Here is a 12,435-nt window from a genome sequence, read left to right on the forward strand (position 1 = left end):
GTCTCTGTCTCTCTGGGTGTTATACATAATACACTACTTACTCTTCATTTGAGAGAGTTCTGGTGGCCTAGAGAATAAAGAGTTGCAATGCCAACCCAAAGGCAGGCAGTTCAAATCTACCAGCTGTTCCATGACAGAAAGATAAACAGTCTCCTTCCATGAAATTTACAGCCTCTGAAAACCCACTGGAGGGTCAGCTATATGTTGGTTCTGACTATGGCAATGAGTGAGTGAATGACCAAGTTCTAAAAAAGACAGGTTTCATAGTCTGCTTGGGTTTGGGTAGAACCTTCCTAGAAAATGTCTTATCTGTAAAATTCTTTCCAGTTATCTCTATTTTAACCTTGTATCTTTTGACCTATCTAAGCCCTAACCACCTCATCATCTTGGCCCCCCTGAAGCATAATCATATCACCCCATACATACTGTGCCTTTTGCCTCCTGTTCGACCCCGTTTATGGCCTTTGCTGGGCTTGGTGATGACATAAGATTCTTCAGGAATTGTGCTACCTTGACTATCATAAGACTTGGAGTCAGAAAGTTTTGAAACATGCAAAGAAAGAGCAGGCTTTTCATCTTCTTGTAACAAGGTTAAGTTCTCATTCAGTCGCTGTACCACCTTAGTATAAAGGATTTGAAGATCTGTTGCCTGCATCCCCAGCAGACGGTCCAGAGTCTCCTCTCCAATAACCTCTTGCCTGTAAAAGTCAAAGGAGACAAAGTACCATGCTGAATCAGAATTAAGAGGGAGTGATCCCATGGTAAGTTGCTGCACTGCAAACCTGAAGGCATACAGTTCAAATTTACTAGCTGTTCCACAGGAGAAAGATAGGCAATCTCCTCCCATGCAATTAAGTACCACTAAAAACTTGCTGGAGCGTCAGATATGGGTTGATTCCAACATGGTGGTATACAACAACAATAACATGAGAAGGATTGGACTGTTTTGAACAGGCAATGAACTTCACCACAGTGGCCAGAAGGGACAGTGTATGTAGAGGTGAAAGATAATCAACAGAGACAAAGAAAACTGGGAATTAAAATGGCAATGATAAAAAAACCAAAGCCCATCAATATATTGCCAAACAAGACACATCTTAAAAAATTAAGATAAAGACAAACTCAAAATCAAAGTATGGAAAAAAATATACTAAGCAAATGGCAACCAATAAAAGCAGGAGTGGCAATACTAATCTCTGATAAAATAGAATTCAGAATGAAAAGCACCATAGAAGATAAAGAAAGGAATTATATACTGATTAAAGGCACAATAGATCAAGAAGACATAACCTTGGTCAACATTTATGCACTAAATGATATACCTGCAAAATACATTAACAAAAATGTTACCAGTCTTGAAGAAACAAAACAGATAGCACTACAGTAATGGTAGGAGACTTCAACACACCACTATCACCAAAGGATAGGTCAACTCAAAAGAAACTTATCAAAGATGCAGAAGATCTAAACTATACAATCGACCAACTTGACCCTGTGGATCTTTCAGGGTACTGCACCCAACTAAATTCACTTTCTTCTTCTCTAGTGTACATGTTACATTCTCCAGAATTGACCATATATTAGGACAAAAAGCAAGCCTCAACAAATTAAAAAACATTGAAATAATACAAAGTATCTTTATTATTATTATTATTACATTTTATTAATTTTAATGAACATTTACAGAGATTTTGGGTTTTCATTCATTCATTGACAAAATATCTTCTAAGATCACAATGTCATAAAACTAGAAATTAACCACAGAAAGGTAAAGCTTATAAAACCATATACATGCAAGCTAAATAACTCTCTGCTAGAACAAGATTGGGTTATAAAGGAAATAAAGAATAAAATTAAAAAGTTCCTTGAAACAAATGAAAATAAATACCAAAACCTTTGAGATGCAAAGGGAAAAAGAAAAAAAATTATTGAACTCAGCACCTTCATCAATTACAAAAAGAACAACAATCTTATCCTACAGCCTCTAGAAGAAACGATGTTATAAGGACAAGAGTTACAATCAATGAGATAGAGAACAGAAAGACAGTTGAAACTATCAATAAGACCAGGAATTGGTTTTTTGAAAGGGTCAATAAAATTGACAATCCACTGGCAAACTTAATAAAAGGGGGAGGGGGAAGAGAAGATAAAGGTAATTCTATTAAGAAATAATAGAGGTGACATCACAACAGAACCAGATTAAATTGAACTGACAATATTGGAATACTATGAAAAGCTATACTCTGATAAATCTGAAAACCTAGAGGAAATGGACAAATTCCTTGATACTCATGCTCAACCCAGATTGACCTGGACAGATATAGACCACTTGAACAGACCTATCACAAAAGAAGAAATTGAACAGGTCATAAAAAAACTTCCCATAAGAAAAGTCCTGGGCCAGATGGCTTTCTACCAAACATTCAGATATCTATCACCAAGTCTACTTAATTAAAAAAAAAATTTAAAAAAGGAACACTCCTAGAGACACTCTATAAAACAAGCATAACTCTAATACCAAAACCTGGCAAAGATATTACTAAGAAAGAAAACTACAGACCAATATCTCATGAATATAGATGCAAAAATCCTTAACAAAATCCTAGCCTATAGAATAAAAAAAATAATTCATCATGGCCAAGTGGGATTCATAACAGTATGCAAGGATGGTTCAGTATAAGAAAAACAATTAGCATAACTCACCACATTAACAAAGCAAATAACAAGAACCATATGATCTTAGCAATTGATGCAGAAAAGGCATTTGACAAAATTTAACACCCCCTTCCTGATAAAGACACTCAGCAAAATTGGAATAAAAGGGAATTTCCACAACATAGTGGATAGTGTACATGCCAAACCAAGAGCCAATATCATTCTCAATGAAGAAAGACTAAAAGCATTTTCTTTGAGAACAGGGACAAGGCAAGGAAGGTCCCACTGTCACAACTTCTATTAAGTATTGTATTGGAAGTACTTGCTAGGACAATACAACAAGAAAAGGAAATAAAAGGCATCCAGATTGGCAAAGAGTATGTTAAACTGTCGCTATGTGCAGATGATATGATACTGTATACACAAAACCCCAAGGATTCCACAACAACAACAAAAAAAACCTGTTAGAGCTAATAACCAATTTAGTAGAGTGGCAGGATATAAATCATTATCCAAAACTCAGTGGGATTCTTCTACAGTAACAAAGAGAACTCAAAGAAGGCAACCAAGAAAGCTGTTGCTGTTATTGTTATGTGCCATCAAGTCGCCTGTGACCCTATATACAGCAACTCCGAACCGTGTCCTGTCTTGAATAAATCTCACTAATTCTGACAGAAGAACCACCATTGCCTCAGTTACTGTACCAATGCATCTAATCCAGGGTCTTCCTCTCCTACACTGTCTCTTCACCCTTCTAAGTATGATGTCTTTCTCCAAGGACCAGTCCCTACTGGCCATGGGCCCGAAGGAGCTTCAAAGTCCTAGCCTCCAGGAAAAAATGTGGTTTCACCCTCTCCAAGACAGATCTATTTGTTTTCTTGGCAGTCCATGGTTTGTTCAAGACTCTTCTCCGGCACTACAATTCGAAGACATCCATTCTTCTTGTCATCCTTAGTCATTGTTTAGCTCTCTGATGATTAGCAAATGATTGAGAAGACCATGGCCTGGATTAGGCACACTTTAGTCTCTAGACCCATTTACAATAGGCAACCACAAATTGAGTTACGCATGGGTGAATCTAACTAGAGAAACAAAAGACCTGTACAAAGAAAACTACAGGACATTCCTGCAAGACACAATAAAAGACCTAAATAAATGGAAAAATGTTCCCCGTTTATGGATGTTGTTGTTATTGCTGTTTACTGTCAAGTCACTTGCGAGTCATAGCGACCTTACGTACAACAGTTCTGAACCCTGCTTTATCCTGAGCCAACCTTATCATCTCTGATACACACCTACCCCTGTCACTCCAGTCATTGAGTCAATCAATCACATTGTGAGTCTTCCTTTCTTGCACTGTCCCTCCACACCCTCCTAAATATGATGTCCCTCTCTCCAAGGACTGGTTCCTCATTGCAATGTGCCCAAAGTATGTCAGATGAAGTTTCAGAATCCTTGCTGCCAAGGAGCAGCCTGGTTTCACCCTCTCCAGGGTGAACCTGTTTGTTCTCTTAGTGGTCCAGAGTATGTTCAATACTCTTCTCCAGCACCACATCTCAAAGACATCAATTCTCTTTCTATCACTCCTAGTCATTGTCTAGCTTTCTGATGCATAGCAAATAACTGCAAAGACCATGGTCCAGATCAGGTGCACTTTAGTGTCCAAACTGACAACATTGCTCTTCAGTACTCTGGAGAGGTCCCTGACAGCAGATTTTCCCAGTGCAATTTGTTCATGGATACAAAGACTCAATATTGTGAAAATTACAATCTTACGAAAATCAATCAACATGTTCAATGCAATCCCAATAGAGATACCAAATTAATTTTTTAAGAAGATAGAAAGGGAAATTGTCACATTTATTTGGAGAAGAAAGAGACCCCAAATAAGCAAAGCACTTCTGAAGGAAAAAAATGAAATGGGAGCCATAATATTCCCTGACCTCAAAACCTACTATACAGTGGTAGTAATCAAAACAGCATGGTACTAGTAAAACAACAGGCACACAAATCAACAGAACAGAACTGAGAATCCAGAAGTGGAACTATCTTTGGTCTATTGATCTTCAGTCAACTGATATTCAATAAGGAAATAATCAAATCAAGAACATATCAAATGGGGAAAGGACAACCTTTTCAACAAATGGTGCTGGGAAAATTGGACTGTTACTTGCAGAAAGCTAAAACAGGATCCACATCTCACACTATACACAAAAAAATCAACTGAATGTGAATCAGAAACCTAGGAATAAAGCCTGAAAATATCAAGTTCATCAGAGACAAACTGGGATCAAGCTTAGATTGCCTACTCTATGGTATAAAGAGACTGCCAAATACATCCAGAAATGCACAATCTGGAGAGGAAAAAATTGATGAATGGGATCTTCTAAAGATTAAATCCCTGTGTGCATCAAAACCATTTCCAACAGACGAGAAAAAAAAACCCCTACTGACTGGGGGGAAAAACATTTGGCAATTCCATTTCAGAAAATTGTCTCATATCAACAGTATACAAAATCCTACAGGACCTCTACAAGAAAAAGACTGATCACACAATTAGAAAATGGGCAAAAAACATGGAAAATCTTTTCACAGTGGAAGATATTCAGATGGCCAACAGAAGAAATGCTCAAAATCACTGGCAATAAGAGAGATGCAAATCAATACCACAGTGAGATATCATCTCACCCCAACAGCAGTGGCAAAGTTTAACAGGACAGCAAGTAATAAATGTTGGAGACAATATGGTGAGATAGGAACTCCTCTGCACTGCTGGTGGGACTGTAAAATGGTACAACCACTCTGGAAGGCAGATTGGTGTTTCCTCAAAAGCTGAACATAGAAATTTCATATGACCCAGCTATTCCACTGCTTGGAATATACCCTGAGAAAAGTAGAACTGAGGCACAAATGGAGATTTGTACACCAATGTACATAAGCAGTGCTATCAACCATTGCAAGGACATGGAAACAGCTTAACTGTCCAACCACAGTCGGATGGATTTAGAAATTATGTTACATTTACCTGAGAATATTATGCAGCAAGTAGGAGCAATGATTTTGAAAATTACTACCTAAATTGGGCAGGCGTGGACAGCATTATGTTAAGTGAACTAACTCAGTTACATAAAGACACATACTGCAGATGACATTACTGTAGAAATAGGTAACTAGTAAAATGTGTATGAGGATCTAATGGGGGAAGGAGGGAGCCGAGAGGTGAGGATCGGTTTTGGGGTGGGGGGGAAGAGTGGTAACCATAGGCTCACACAATTTGATGAGTAGAGGGAGGAATGGGTAAAGGAAATGGGAAAGATCCAGTGTGGAAAACTATGTATACAAACTTTGTAACTAAATAGGTATAAAATAGAAATTTTATTTTTAAAAAATGGTAAGAGATGGAGTTATCTGTTGTGTGCTGCAAGGATCAGTGAAAAGGGATTCAAAGAGGAATTTGAAGAGGTGGAGAGCAGACAGGAACAAGAGAGGAAATGGAGGAGGGTGAAAAGTCAGCGAAATCATAGGACAATCTAGGGATGGGGAAAGTAATGAAAAAATTTAAAAGAGCAGGAAGGGTTAATAAACAAGAATGAAGAGATAGCAAGGGAAGGGACAGGGAACAAATGGGTAAAGAGAAGGGGGGAAAAACCCAGAAGTTTCTAAAGAACCAACAAAAGCCCAAGCAACTTACTGCATCTCCTGGAAAGTTTCTCGGTTCTGGATCAAGCATAAGAGTGAGTTCTTTGAGTGGATTCCAGTATCAGTCATAAGGTTCAAGACCTTATTCCTCACCCTTTGATCCTTGTCCATTAATCCTTGGGCTAGAGGCACAGCAAAGAGATGAGTAATCATTCCTAGGCGCTTCAGCCCTTCCCAGGCTAGTTCTCGAATCTGGGGATTGGAGTTAGCTGTATCATCCAGAAGTCGACGGGCTGTCTCAGAGCGCAAGGAAGGAGACACTTGGTAAGAGGCAAAGATTTGTCCTAGCGCACCAATGCAGTACTGGAATTTCAGTGGAGGAGCATGGATCATAATATTGAGGATTGTCTCTATCAGACTATTAATAGTAATGTCACTCATCTTTCTGCCCAGCCAGCTGCGGATGGCTGTTTCAGTAAGGACATTGTAAGTTAGGTCGTTGGACATTCTCATTTCTATGAAGCTTTCATCCTCCTTCTCTTGTGGATGATGCTCCAAATCCCTTATAGCTCGTGACCTACTGTGCCAGAAAAAGAACTGCTGACTTTTGTCCCATTCCAATTCTCGCTGGGGTGGGTGTAGGCTGCACTGTAGATATATTGGGCTGCCCTCTGGCCAAAGACGAGCACGGATTACTGAATTGGGGATGTAGCCATCAGGGGCACAGAGCCATTTCCTGTCCTGACCAAAGTAATATTGCAATATCTGGTAGGGGATGAGTCCTTCCCAGCCAGTAAACTGTAGCTGGGGAGGTACTGTGTAATGAGGTTTGTGATCTTGGTCTCTTGCTTGCATCAAATCAGTTTCCACCAAAGTCAAAGAATCATATTTGCGGGTAGCCAGCAATACGATGTCCCCTTCTTCTTCTTCTTCTATAACATGTGGCACAGAGTGGTCAAAGGCAATGGCTCGCTTGTTGGTAAGTTTTTCTAGACCCATTAATTCTTGTTGCCCTTGTCCAAAGTAGAGATACTTGGGCACAAACAAGGTCTCAAAGGAGAAGAAGAAGCTTGGCATGAAAGGTTTAGGAACTTCTATTATTTCATCTGTTATGCTCATGAAGGACAGGCGAACAAGTAAGTTTGGAGGAAGCAGTTTTAAACAGGACACCAAATACAGACTCTGGTTGAAAGTGACAAGCAAGTCACCCCGGTCATTTGCAAAGCAGAGTGGGCCAAAATGCAATGATGAGTCCAGCATGGCTATGAGCCTACCATGGAAGTCCCAGATTCTGACTGAACCATCGCTACCACCAGTGACAAAAAGATTCAAAGACAGACAGACATCAAAGGATGTTATGGTACACTGGTGCAGAGGCAATGTTTCCATGAACTTAGAGCCTTTGTGTGACTCAGTGGATAGGACATCCTGGAACTTCCAAAGATGTAGGCAGTTAGTCTCTGTGATGGCACCCACAGATTTGGGCAAGAGGATCAGGTGATTTAAGTGACAGCTACTAAGAATACTGGCAAGAAGTTTCAAGTGTACTCTAGTCCCCATAAGTACAGCCTCTGAGAGGTGTACATAGTCATCCATTCCATAGGAACAGAGCAAAGAGCTTTCTCGGTCACCAGAGGACCCTCTTGACAGTGTAGAAAGTGCCAATACAGCCCCAAAGTGCAAGAATTTCTCTATACGGGCACAACTGTGTTGAGAAAGTACTCTTATCACACCACTCTGGTGCCCGGAGAACATTAGCCCTTTAAGGCCCCGACCTAGATGGAAATGCCCATAAGCTAGGCATTGGACTATGTCCAGAGAATTTGGTGAGGTGCACAAGATATATTTGGCTGGGCATGGGCAGCGGGTTGTATCAAATACTAGCACCTCTGAGGTTCCTGTGGCCACAAAGAGTTCCTCTCCAACTGGGTTATAGGCCCAATCCACAGCCTGATCCAGGATTGAGAAGGGCCAGGTGAGAACTAAGAGGTCCCCTGTTTGTGGTGACACAAAATGCAACAAGCCGTCCTCGGTTGTGCATAAGATCCTGTACCAGTTGTCTCCACAGTAAACCCGGCGTACCTGGAGAGGAATAGAACCACAGACATTGAAGAGGCTGTAGAAATAGGGCAGGCGGCGTAAGGAAAAACTATGGGTGGTTTGGCAGAAGAAAGTGATGCTGTCAATAAACTGAAGCCGATGCAAGCTTTCACCAAGTTCGAGCCGCCGCAGCAAGTTCCCTGAAGTAAGATTCCACTCTTTGATAAAGCCTTCACTGCCCGCTGTCAGCAGGATGTGAGCCTCTGGCCGGCTGCGAATGCAGACCACTGACAAGGAATGGGCTTTGAAACTGTGCAGGTAGGAGGTCCGACTGAGATTCCATGCTTGAATGTCCCCAGCTTTGTTCCCTGCATAGAAGAGGTTTTGATCAAAACAGGTGAAGCAGCAGGTGATAGAGGAGCCACTGCTGGTGGATGTGAACCGTTTCACTTCTGCCAGAGAGCCCAGGCCTTGACGCTCGAGGACTCTCACAACAGTCTCACACAGGGCTAAGAGAGAGCCGTCAGGGCCATTCAGCACGATGTCCTGGACCAGCTCCTCACCAGGCATGGAAACTGTGTAGGCTATTTGGAGGCCCTTGCCACTTCGCTCAATGATCCATGTGATCACTGCTCCCAGAATGCCTGATAAAAGCATCTTCATTTCTGGATCATAGCAGAGGCAGCTGATGTTGAAACGGCAGGGCACTATGCTTAGGGGTTTGAATGCCCGGAAGTGATCTCCAAAGAGGCGCAAATACAAGTCTCCACAGTAGACAATAAGGAGGTGAAAGGAACCCGTGTGGACCATGGACTGAATGGGCGGCAGTCGTTCTGCCATGGTGAATACTTTCTTCTCAACCAAGTCTTCACCTTTGCTCATTATCCATACTACAGCCTACAAGAGAATAAGATGGAAATTGCCTATAAAGGACAGTAGAGGAAGAAAGAGCAAAATATTCAACTACTTTTTTCTACTGCTTCTAAAGAGGTATTGAATACTCTGGGGGTGATTTTAGGGCCCTCTGGTGGCTTAGTGGGAAGGAGCTACATTGCCAACGCAAAGGTATGCAATTTGAATCCTTGGGGAAAACATGAGCAATCTTCTCTATATTATTTACTGCTTCTGAAAATCTGAAGGAGGGTCAGCTATAGGTCCGTTCTGACTTGATGGTACACAGTAACAGGATGATTTTACCCTCTGCAATGGAAGATGGAAACATTACAGAAACAAGAATCCCAACACTTTTTCTCTAACCTTAGCCCATTAGTCTAGACCATAAAGTCTACTAAATATGGAAACTAAATGGAGAAAGAGTGAGGAAAGAACTCTGGATCCAGGTCATTATCATTCAAGGATATAAATTCAAGGACTCTGTTTCCCTTGCCCGTCTGCAGTGAGATCATGGCCCTGGGAGGATGGGCAAGGAACAGGGAGAAAGGCTAGGCAGTCTTACCTGTATTTCTTTTGTGTTTGATGACACCCAAGAAAGGGAAGCAAAAAAGTTAGCATCACTGAAGTAATAGCATATTAGTGGCATGTTCTGAGGATGACGTGACTCCTTGAACAATATCTGGGAACGGTCACTCAACACAACTGGTTCCTTCCTTGATTCATCTAAAGGGTTCTGGAGAGAGACATGGCATGCACTAAGAGGCCTGATTCACACATACTAGCTATATCTCTTCACACATGTCACAATCTAACATACTCTCCAAATCACACTTTATACTGTAGGAACCACTCCTGCCACCCTCACTCATGCATAGCTTACCACCTGTAGAACACCTCCATTACCAAAGCCTGTCGCCATGCCTTGTCCTCCCACATCAGAGAACGAAACCTCTCTAGGACTTCTATGGGCAAATCTTACAGTGTGAGTGTGAGGGAAAACTCCTCTAGCTTTCTTCTCTTGTATCTAATTTCTAAACAGAAAACAAAACTCACTGTCATGAGTTGATCCAACCTCATAGCAACTCTATAGGGGTTGTTGTTGTTGTGTACAATTGATTTGGAACAGACTTATATTTGACCTTTTAGCGGGTTTTCACAGAACAAGACTGCTATCTTTCTTTCACAGAGCAGCTGGAGGATTTGATCTGCATGCGTTTGGTAGTGCAATTCTCTACCACTAAGAAATCCATGGACAGAGTAAAACTGCCAAAATGGGTTCAAAACTGTAAATCTTTATAGAAGCAGATTACCACATCTTTTCCCTACAGAACAGTTTATGGATTCAAGCGGCTTATCTTTTTGTTGACATCTAAGTACTTTTAATCACTGTGCCACCAGGTCTCCTTACCCTTGTGTCTAAAAGGCATATGTCATAAAAGATACATTTACTGTATTTTAATGCACATTATCTTAAATATTTTTTTGTGTGATTTAAGTTTACACAGCAAATTGGTTTGCCATTCAACAATTCAAACCCTTGATGCTTTGTGGCGTCCAATACAACCTCTACATTGTAGCAGCACTGTTCTCACTTCCTTTCTGTGTCTCCCATTGCCATTCAACCTTCTTTCCTTCCTGTTTCTGACTTCTGGGTTTTCACTCTGGGTAGAGGCTGTCCTTTTGAAGTTGTTTGATTGATTTTCCTAAGGAGCACTTTCTTCTCAGGCACTGTTGTCTGCCTTACAGGTTTTTTGTTTAGTTGAAAGTTGAGCCATGAAAGTTCATTTGCAGGCTTGAAGGGTGACTAAGGAACATAGTTTTGGGGGTAAGCTTGTTGAGTACCCCTGAGTCAGAACCAACCCATAGCTGATGTTTCAATGAGTTTGCAAAGACAGTAAATCGCACGGGAGGAGAGAAGCCGTATTTCTTTCGTGGAACAAGTTGGTGAATATGAACTGCATACCTTTGTGCTGGCAGCACAATTCCTTACCACTAAACCACCAGAGCTCCCTAACAAACTTGGTCTTTAAAAAACTGACTGAGTTTTGGCCTGCATTTCCCCTCACTCTTTCAGGGAACTTTTACTGTGTTTCCTTTCAGAGGGGTCAGCAGTGGTAGCTGGGCACCATCTAGTTCTGGTCTCAGGGTCATGGACACTGAAGTTCATGGTCCATTAGTCTGCTGGAGAAATAATCTTTTATTACACACACACACCCAACACACTTTTCTGCATGTGAACTTTCCTTAACTTTTTATACTAGTGATCTTATACTGTAATATTTCATTTGTGACTGGTTTATATTACTTAGCATATTGTTTTCTATATGCAACCATGTTATGCAGTATTTCATGCTGCACTCATTTTTGTAATATTGCTAATTTTCTTCTTCCACCTACTTTTCTATACTGAATGACTTTTCCTGTCATTTTCTCAATGTGGTTGTTTTAGTGTTTTCTAAGTTTTTAATATTTTCCTCTTTTAATTTTTATGTGAAGTTTTACTCATTTTCTTGGAAATTCCTTTCTAAGTTACTATTATATTCCGAAGTCTAAAACAGTTCACTTGATTTTGAAATATCCTTGACTTCTCTCCAGTCAGAAGTTATGTAAATATACTTATTTCCTCTGTTTGCTCTGTAATTATGATAATTTGTGAATTAATACTTATTTTTCATTTTCAGTCTCCTGTGTTTATTATGCTTTATTGTGTATCCTGTGTCTGCATTGGTTTTCTGAATGATGTTGTCATGGATGTTAATTTCAGATCGCTGTCTATCATTGTTGGATCTCAGTCCAAAGAACTTCCTTTAATATTTGTTATAATACTACTTTTCACAAATTTCCTGCATTTCTGATTATCTAGAAATATTTTCTTTTCCTATTTCATTGCCTTATTAGAGGTCAACTTTAATTTCACTGTCTATGTATTTATTTTTTTCAAATAAAATTTTAATTGTGATTTTAACAAACATTTATAGAGAAGTTAGATTTTCATTCATTCATTGTTGCCCCTTTTACACCCCGCCTTTCTCCCTCCCTCAGCTCACTTTTTAAAAGCTCATTTTAAAAAAAAAATTCATACAACAACAAGATAAAAGTAAACAACACAATTGAAAAATGGGCACAGGATATGAACAGACACTTCACCAAAGAAGACATTCAGATGGCTAACAAGCACATGAAGAAATGTTCAAAATCCCTAGCTCT

At 40.2% G+C, this 12,435-nt stretch overlaps 1 protein-coding gene across 1 annotated transcript in view; it reads right to left on the reverse strand.

The window, feature by feature from the left end:
• Nucleotides 1-10,147, reverse strand: part of WDR87 (WD repeat domain 87) — a 51,477-nt gene extending 41,330 nt beyond the window's left edge. The window contains exons 1-4 of the mRNA XM_006899735.1: nt 10,109-10,147; nt 9,791-9,961; nt 6,347-9,231; nt 427-698 (exon numbers count right to left, since the gene is read on the reverse strand). Coding sequence (XP_006899797.1) covers nt 427-698; nt 6,347-9,231; nt 9,791-9,961; nt 10,109-10,147 — 3,367 coding nt within the window. The remainder of the gene's footprint in view (nt 1-426; nt 699-6,346; nt 9,232-9,790; nt 9,962-10,108) is intronic.
• Nucleotides 10,148-12,435: the final 2,288 nt, after the last annotated feature.

The sequence above is a fragment of the Elephantulus edwardii genome, unplaced genomic scaffold (assembly GCF_000299155.1).
Source record: "Elephantulus edwardii isolate Elephantulus edwardi_28Jun2011 unplaced genomic scaffold, EleEdw1.0 scaffold00266, whole genome shotgun sequence".
NCBI classification, from domain to species: Eukaryota; Metazoa; Chordata; class Mammalia; order Macroscelidea; family Macroscelididae; genus Elephantulus; species Elephantulus edwardii.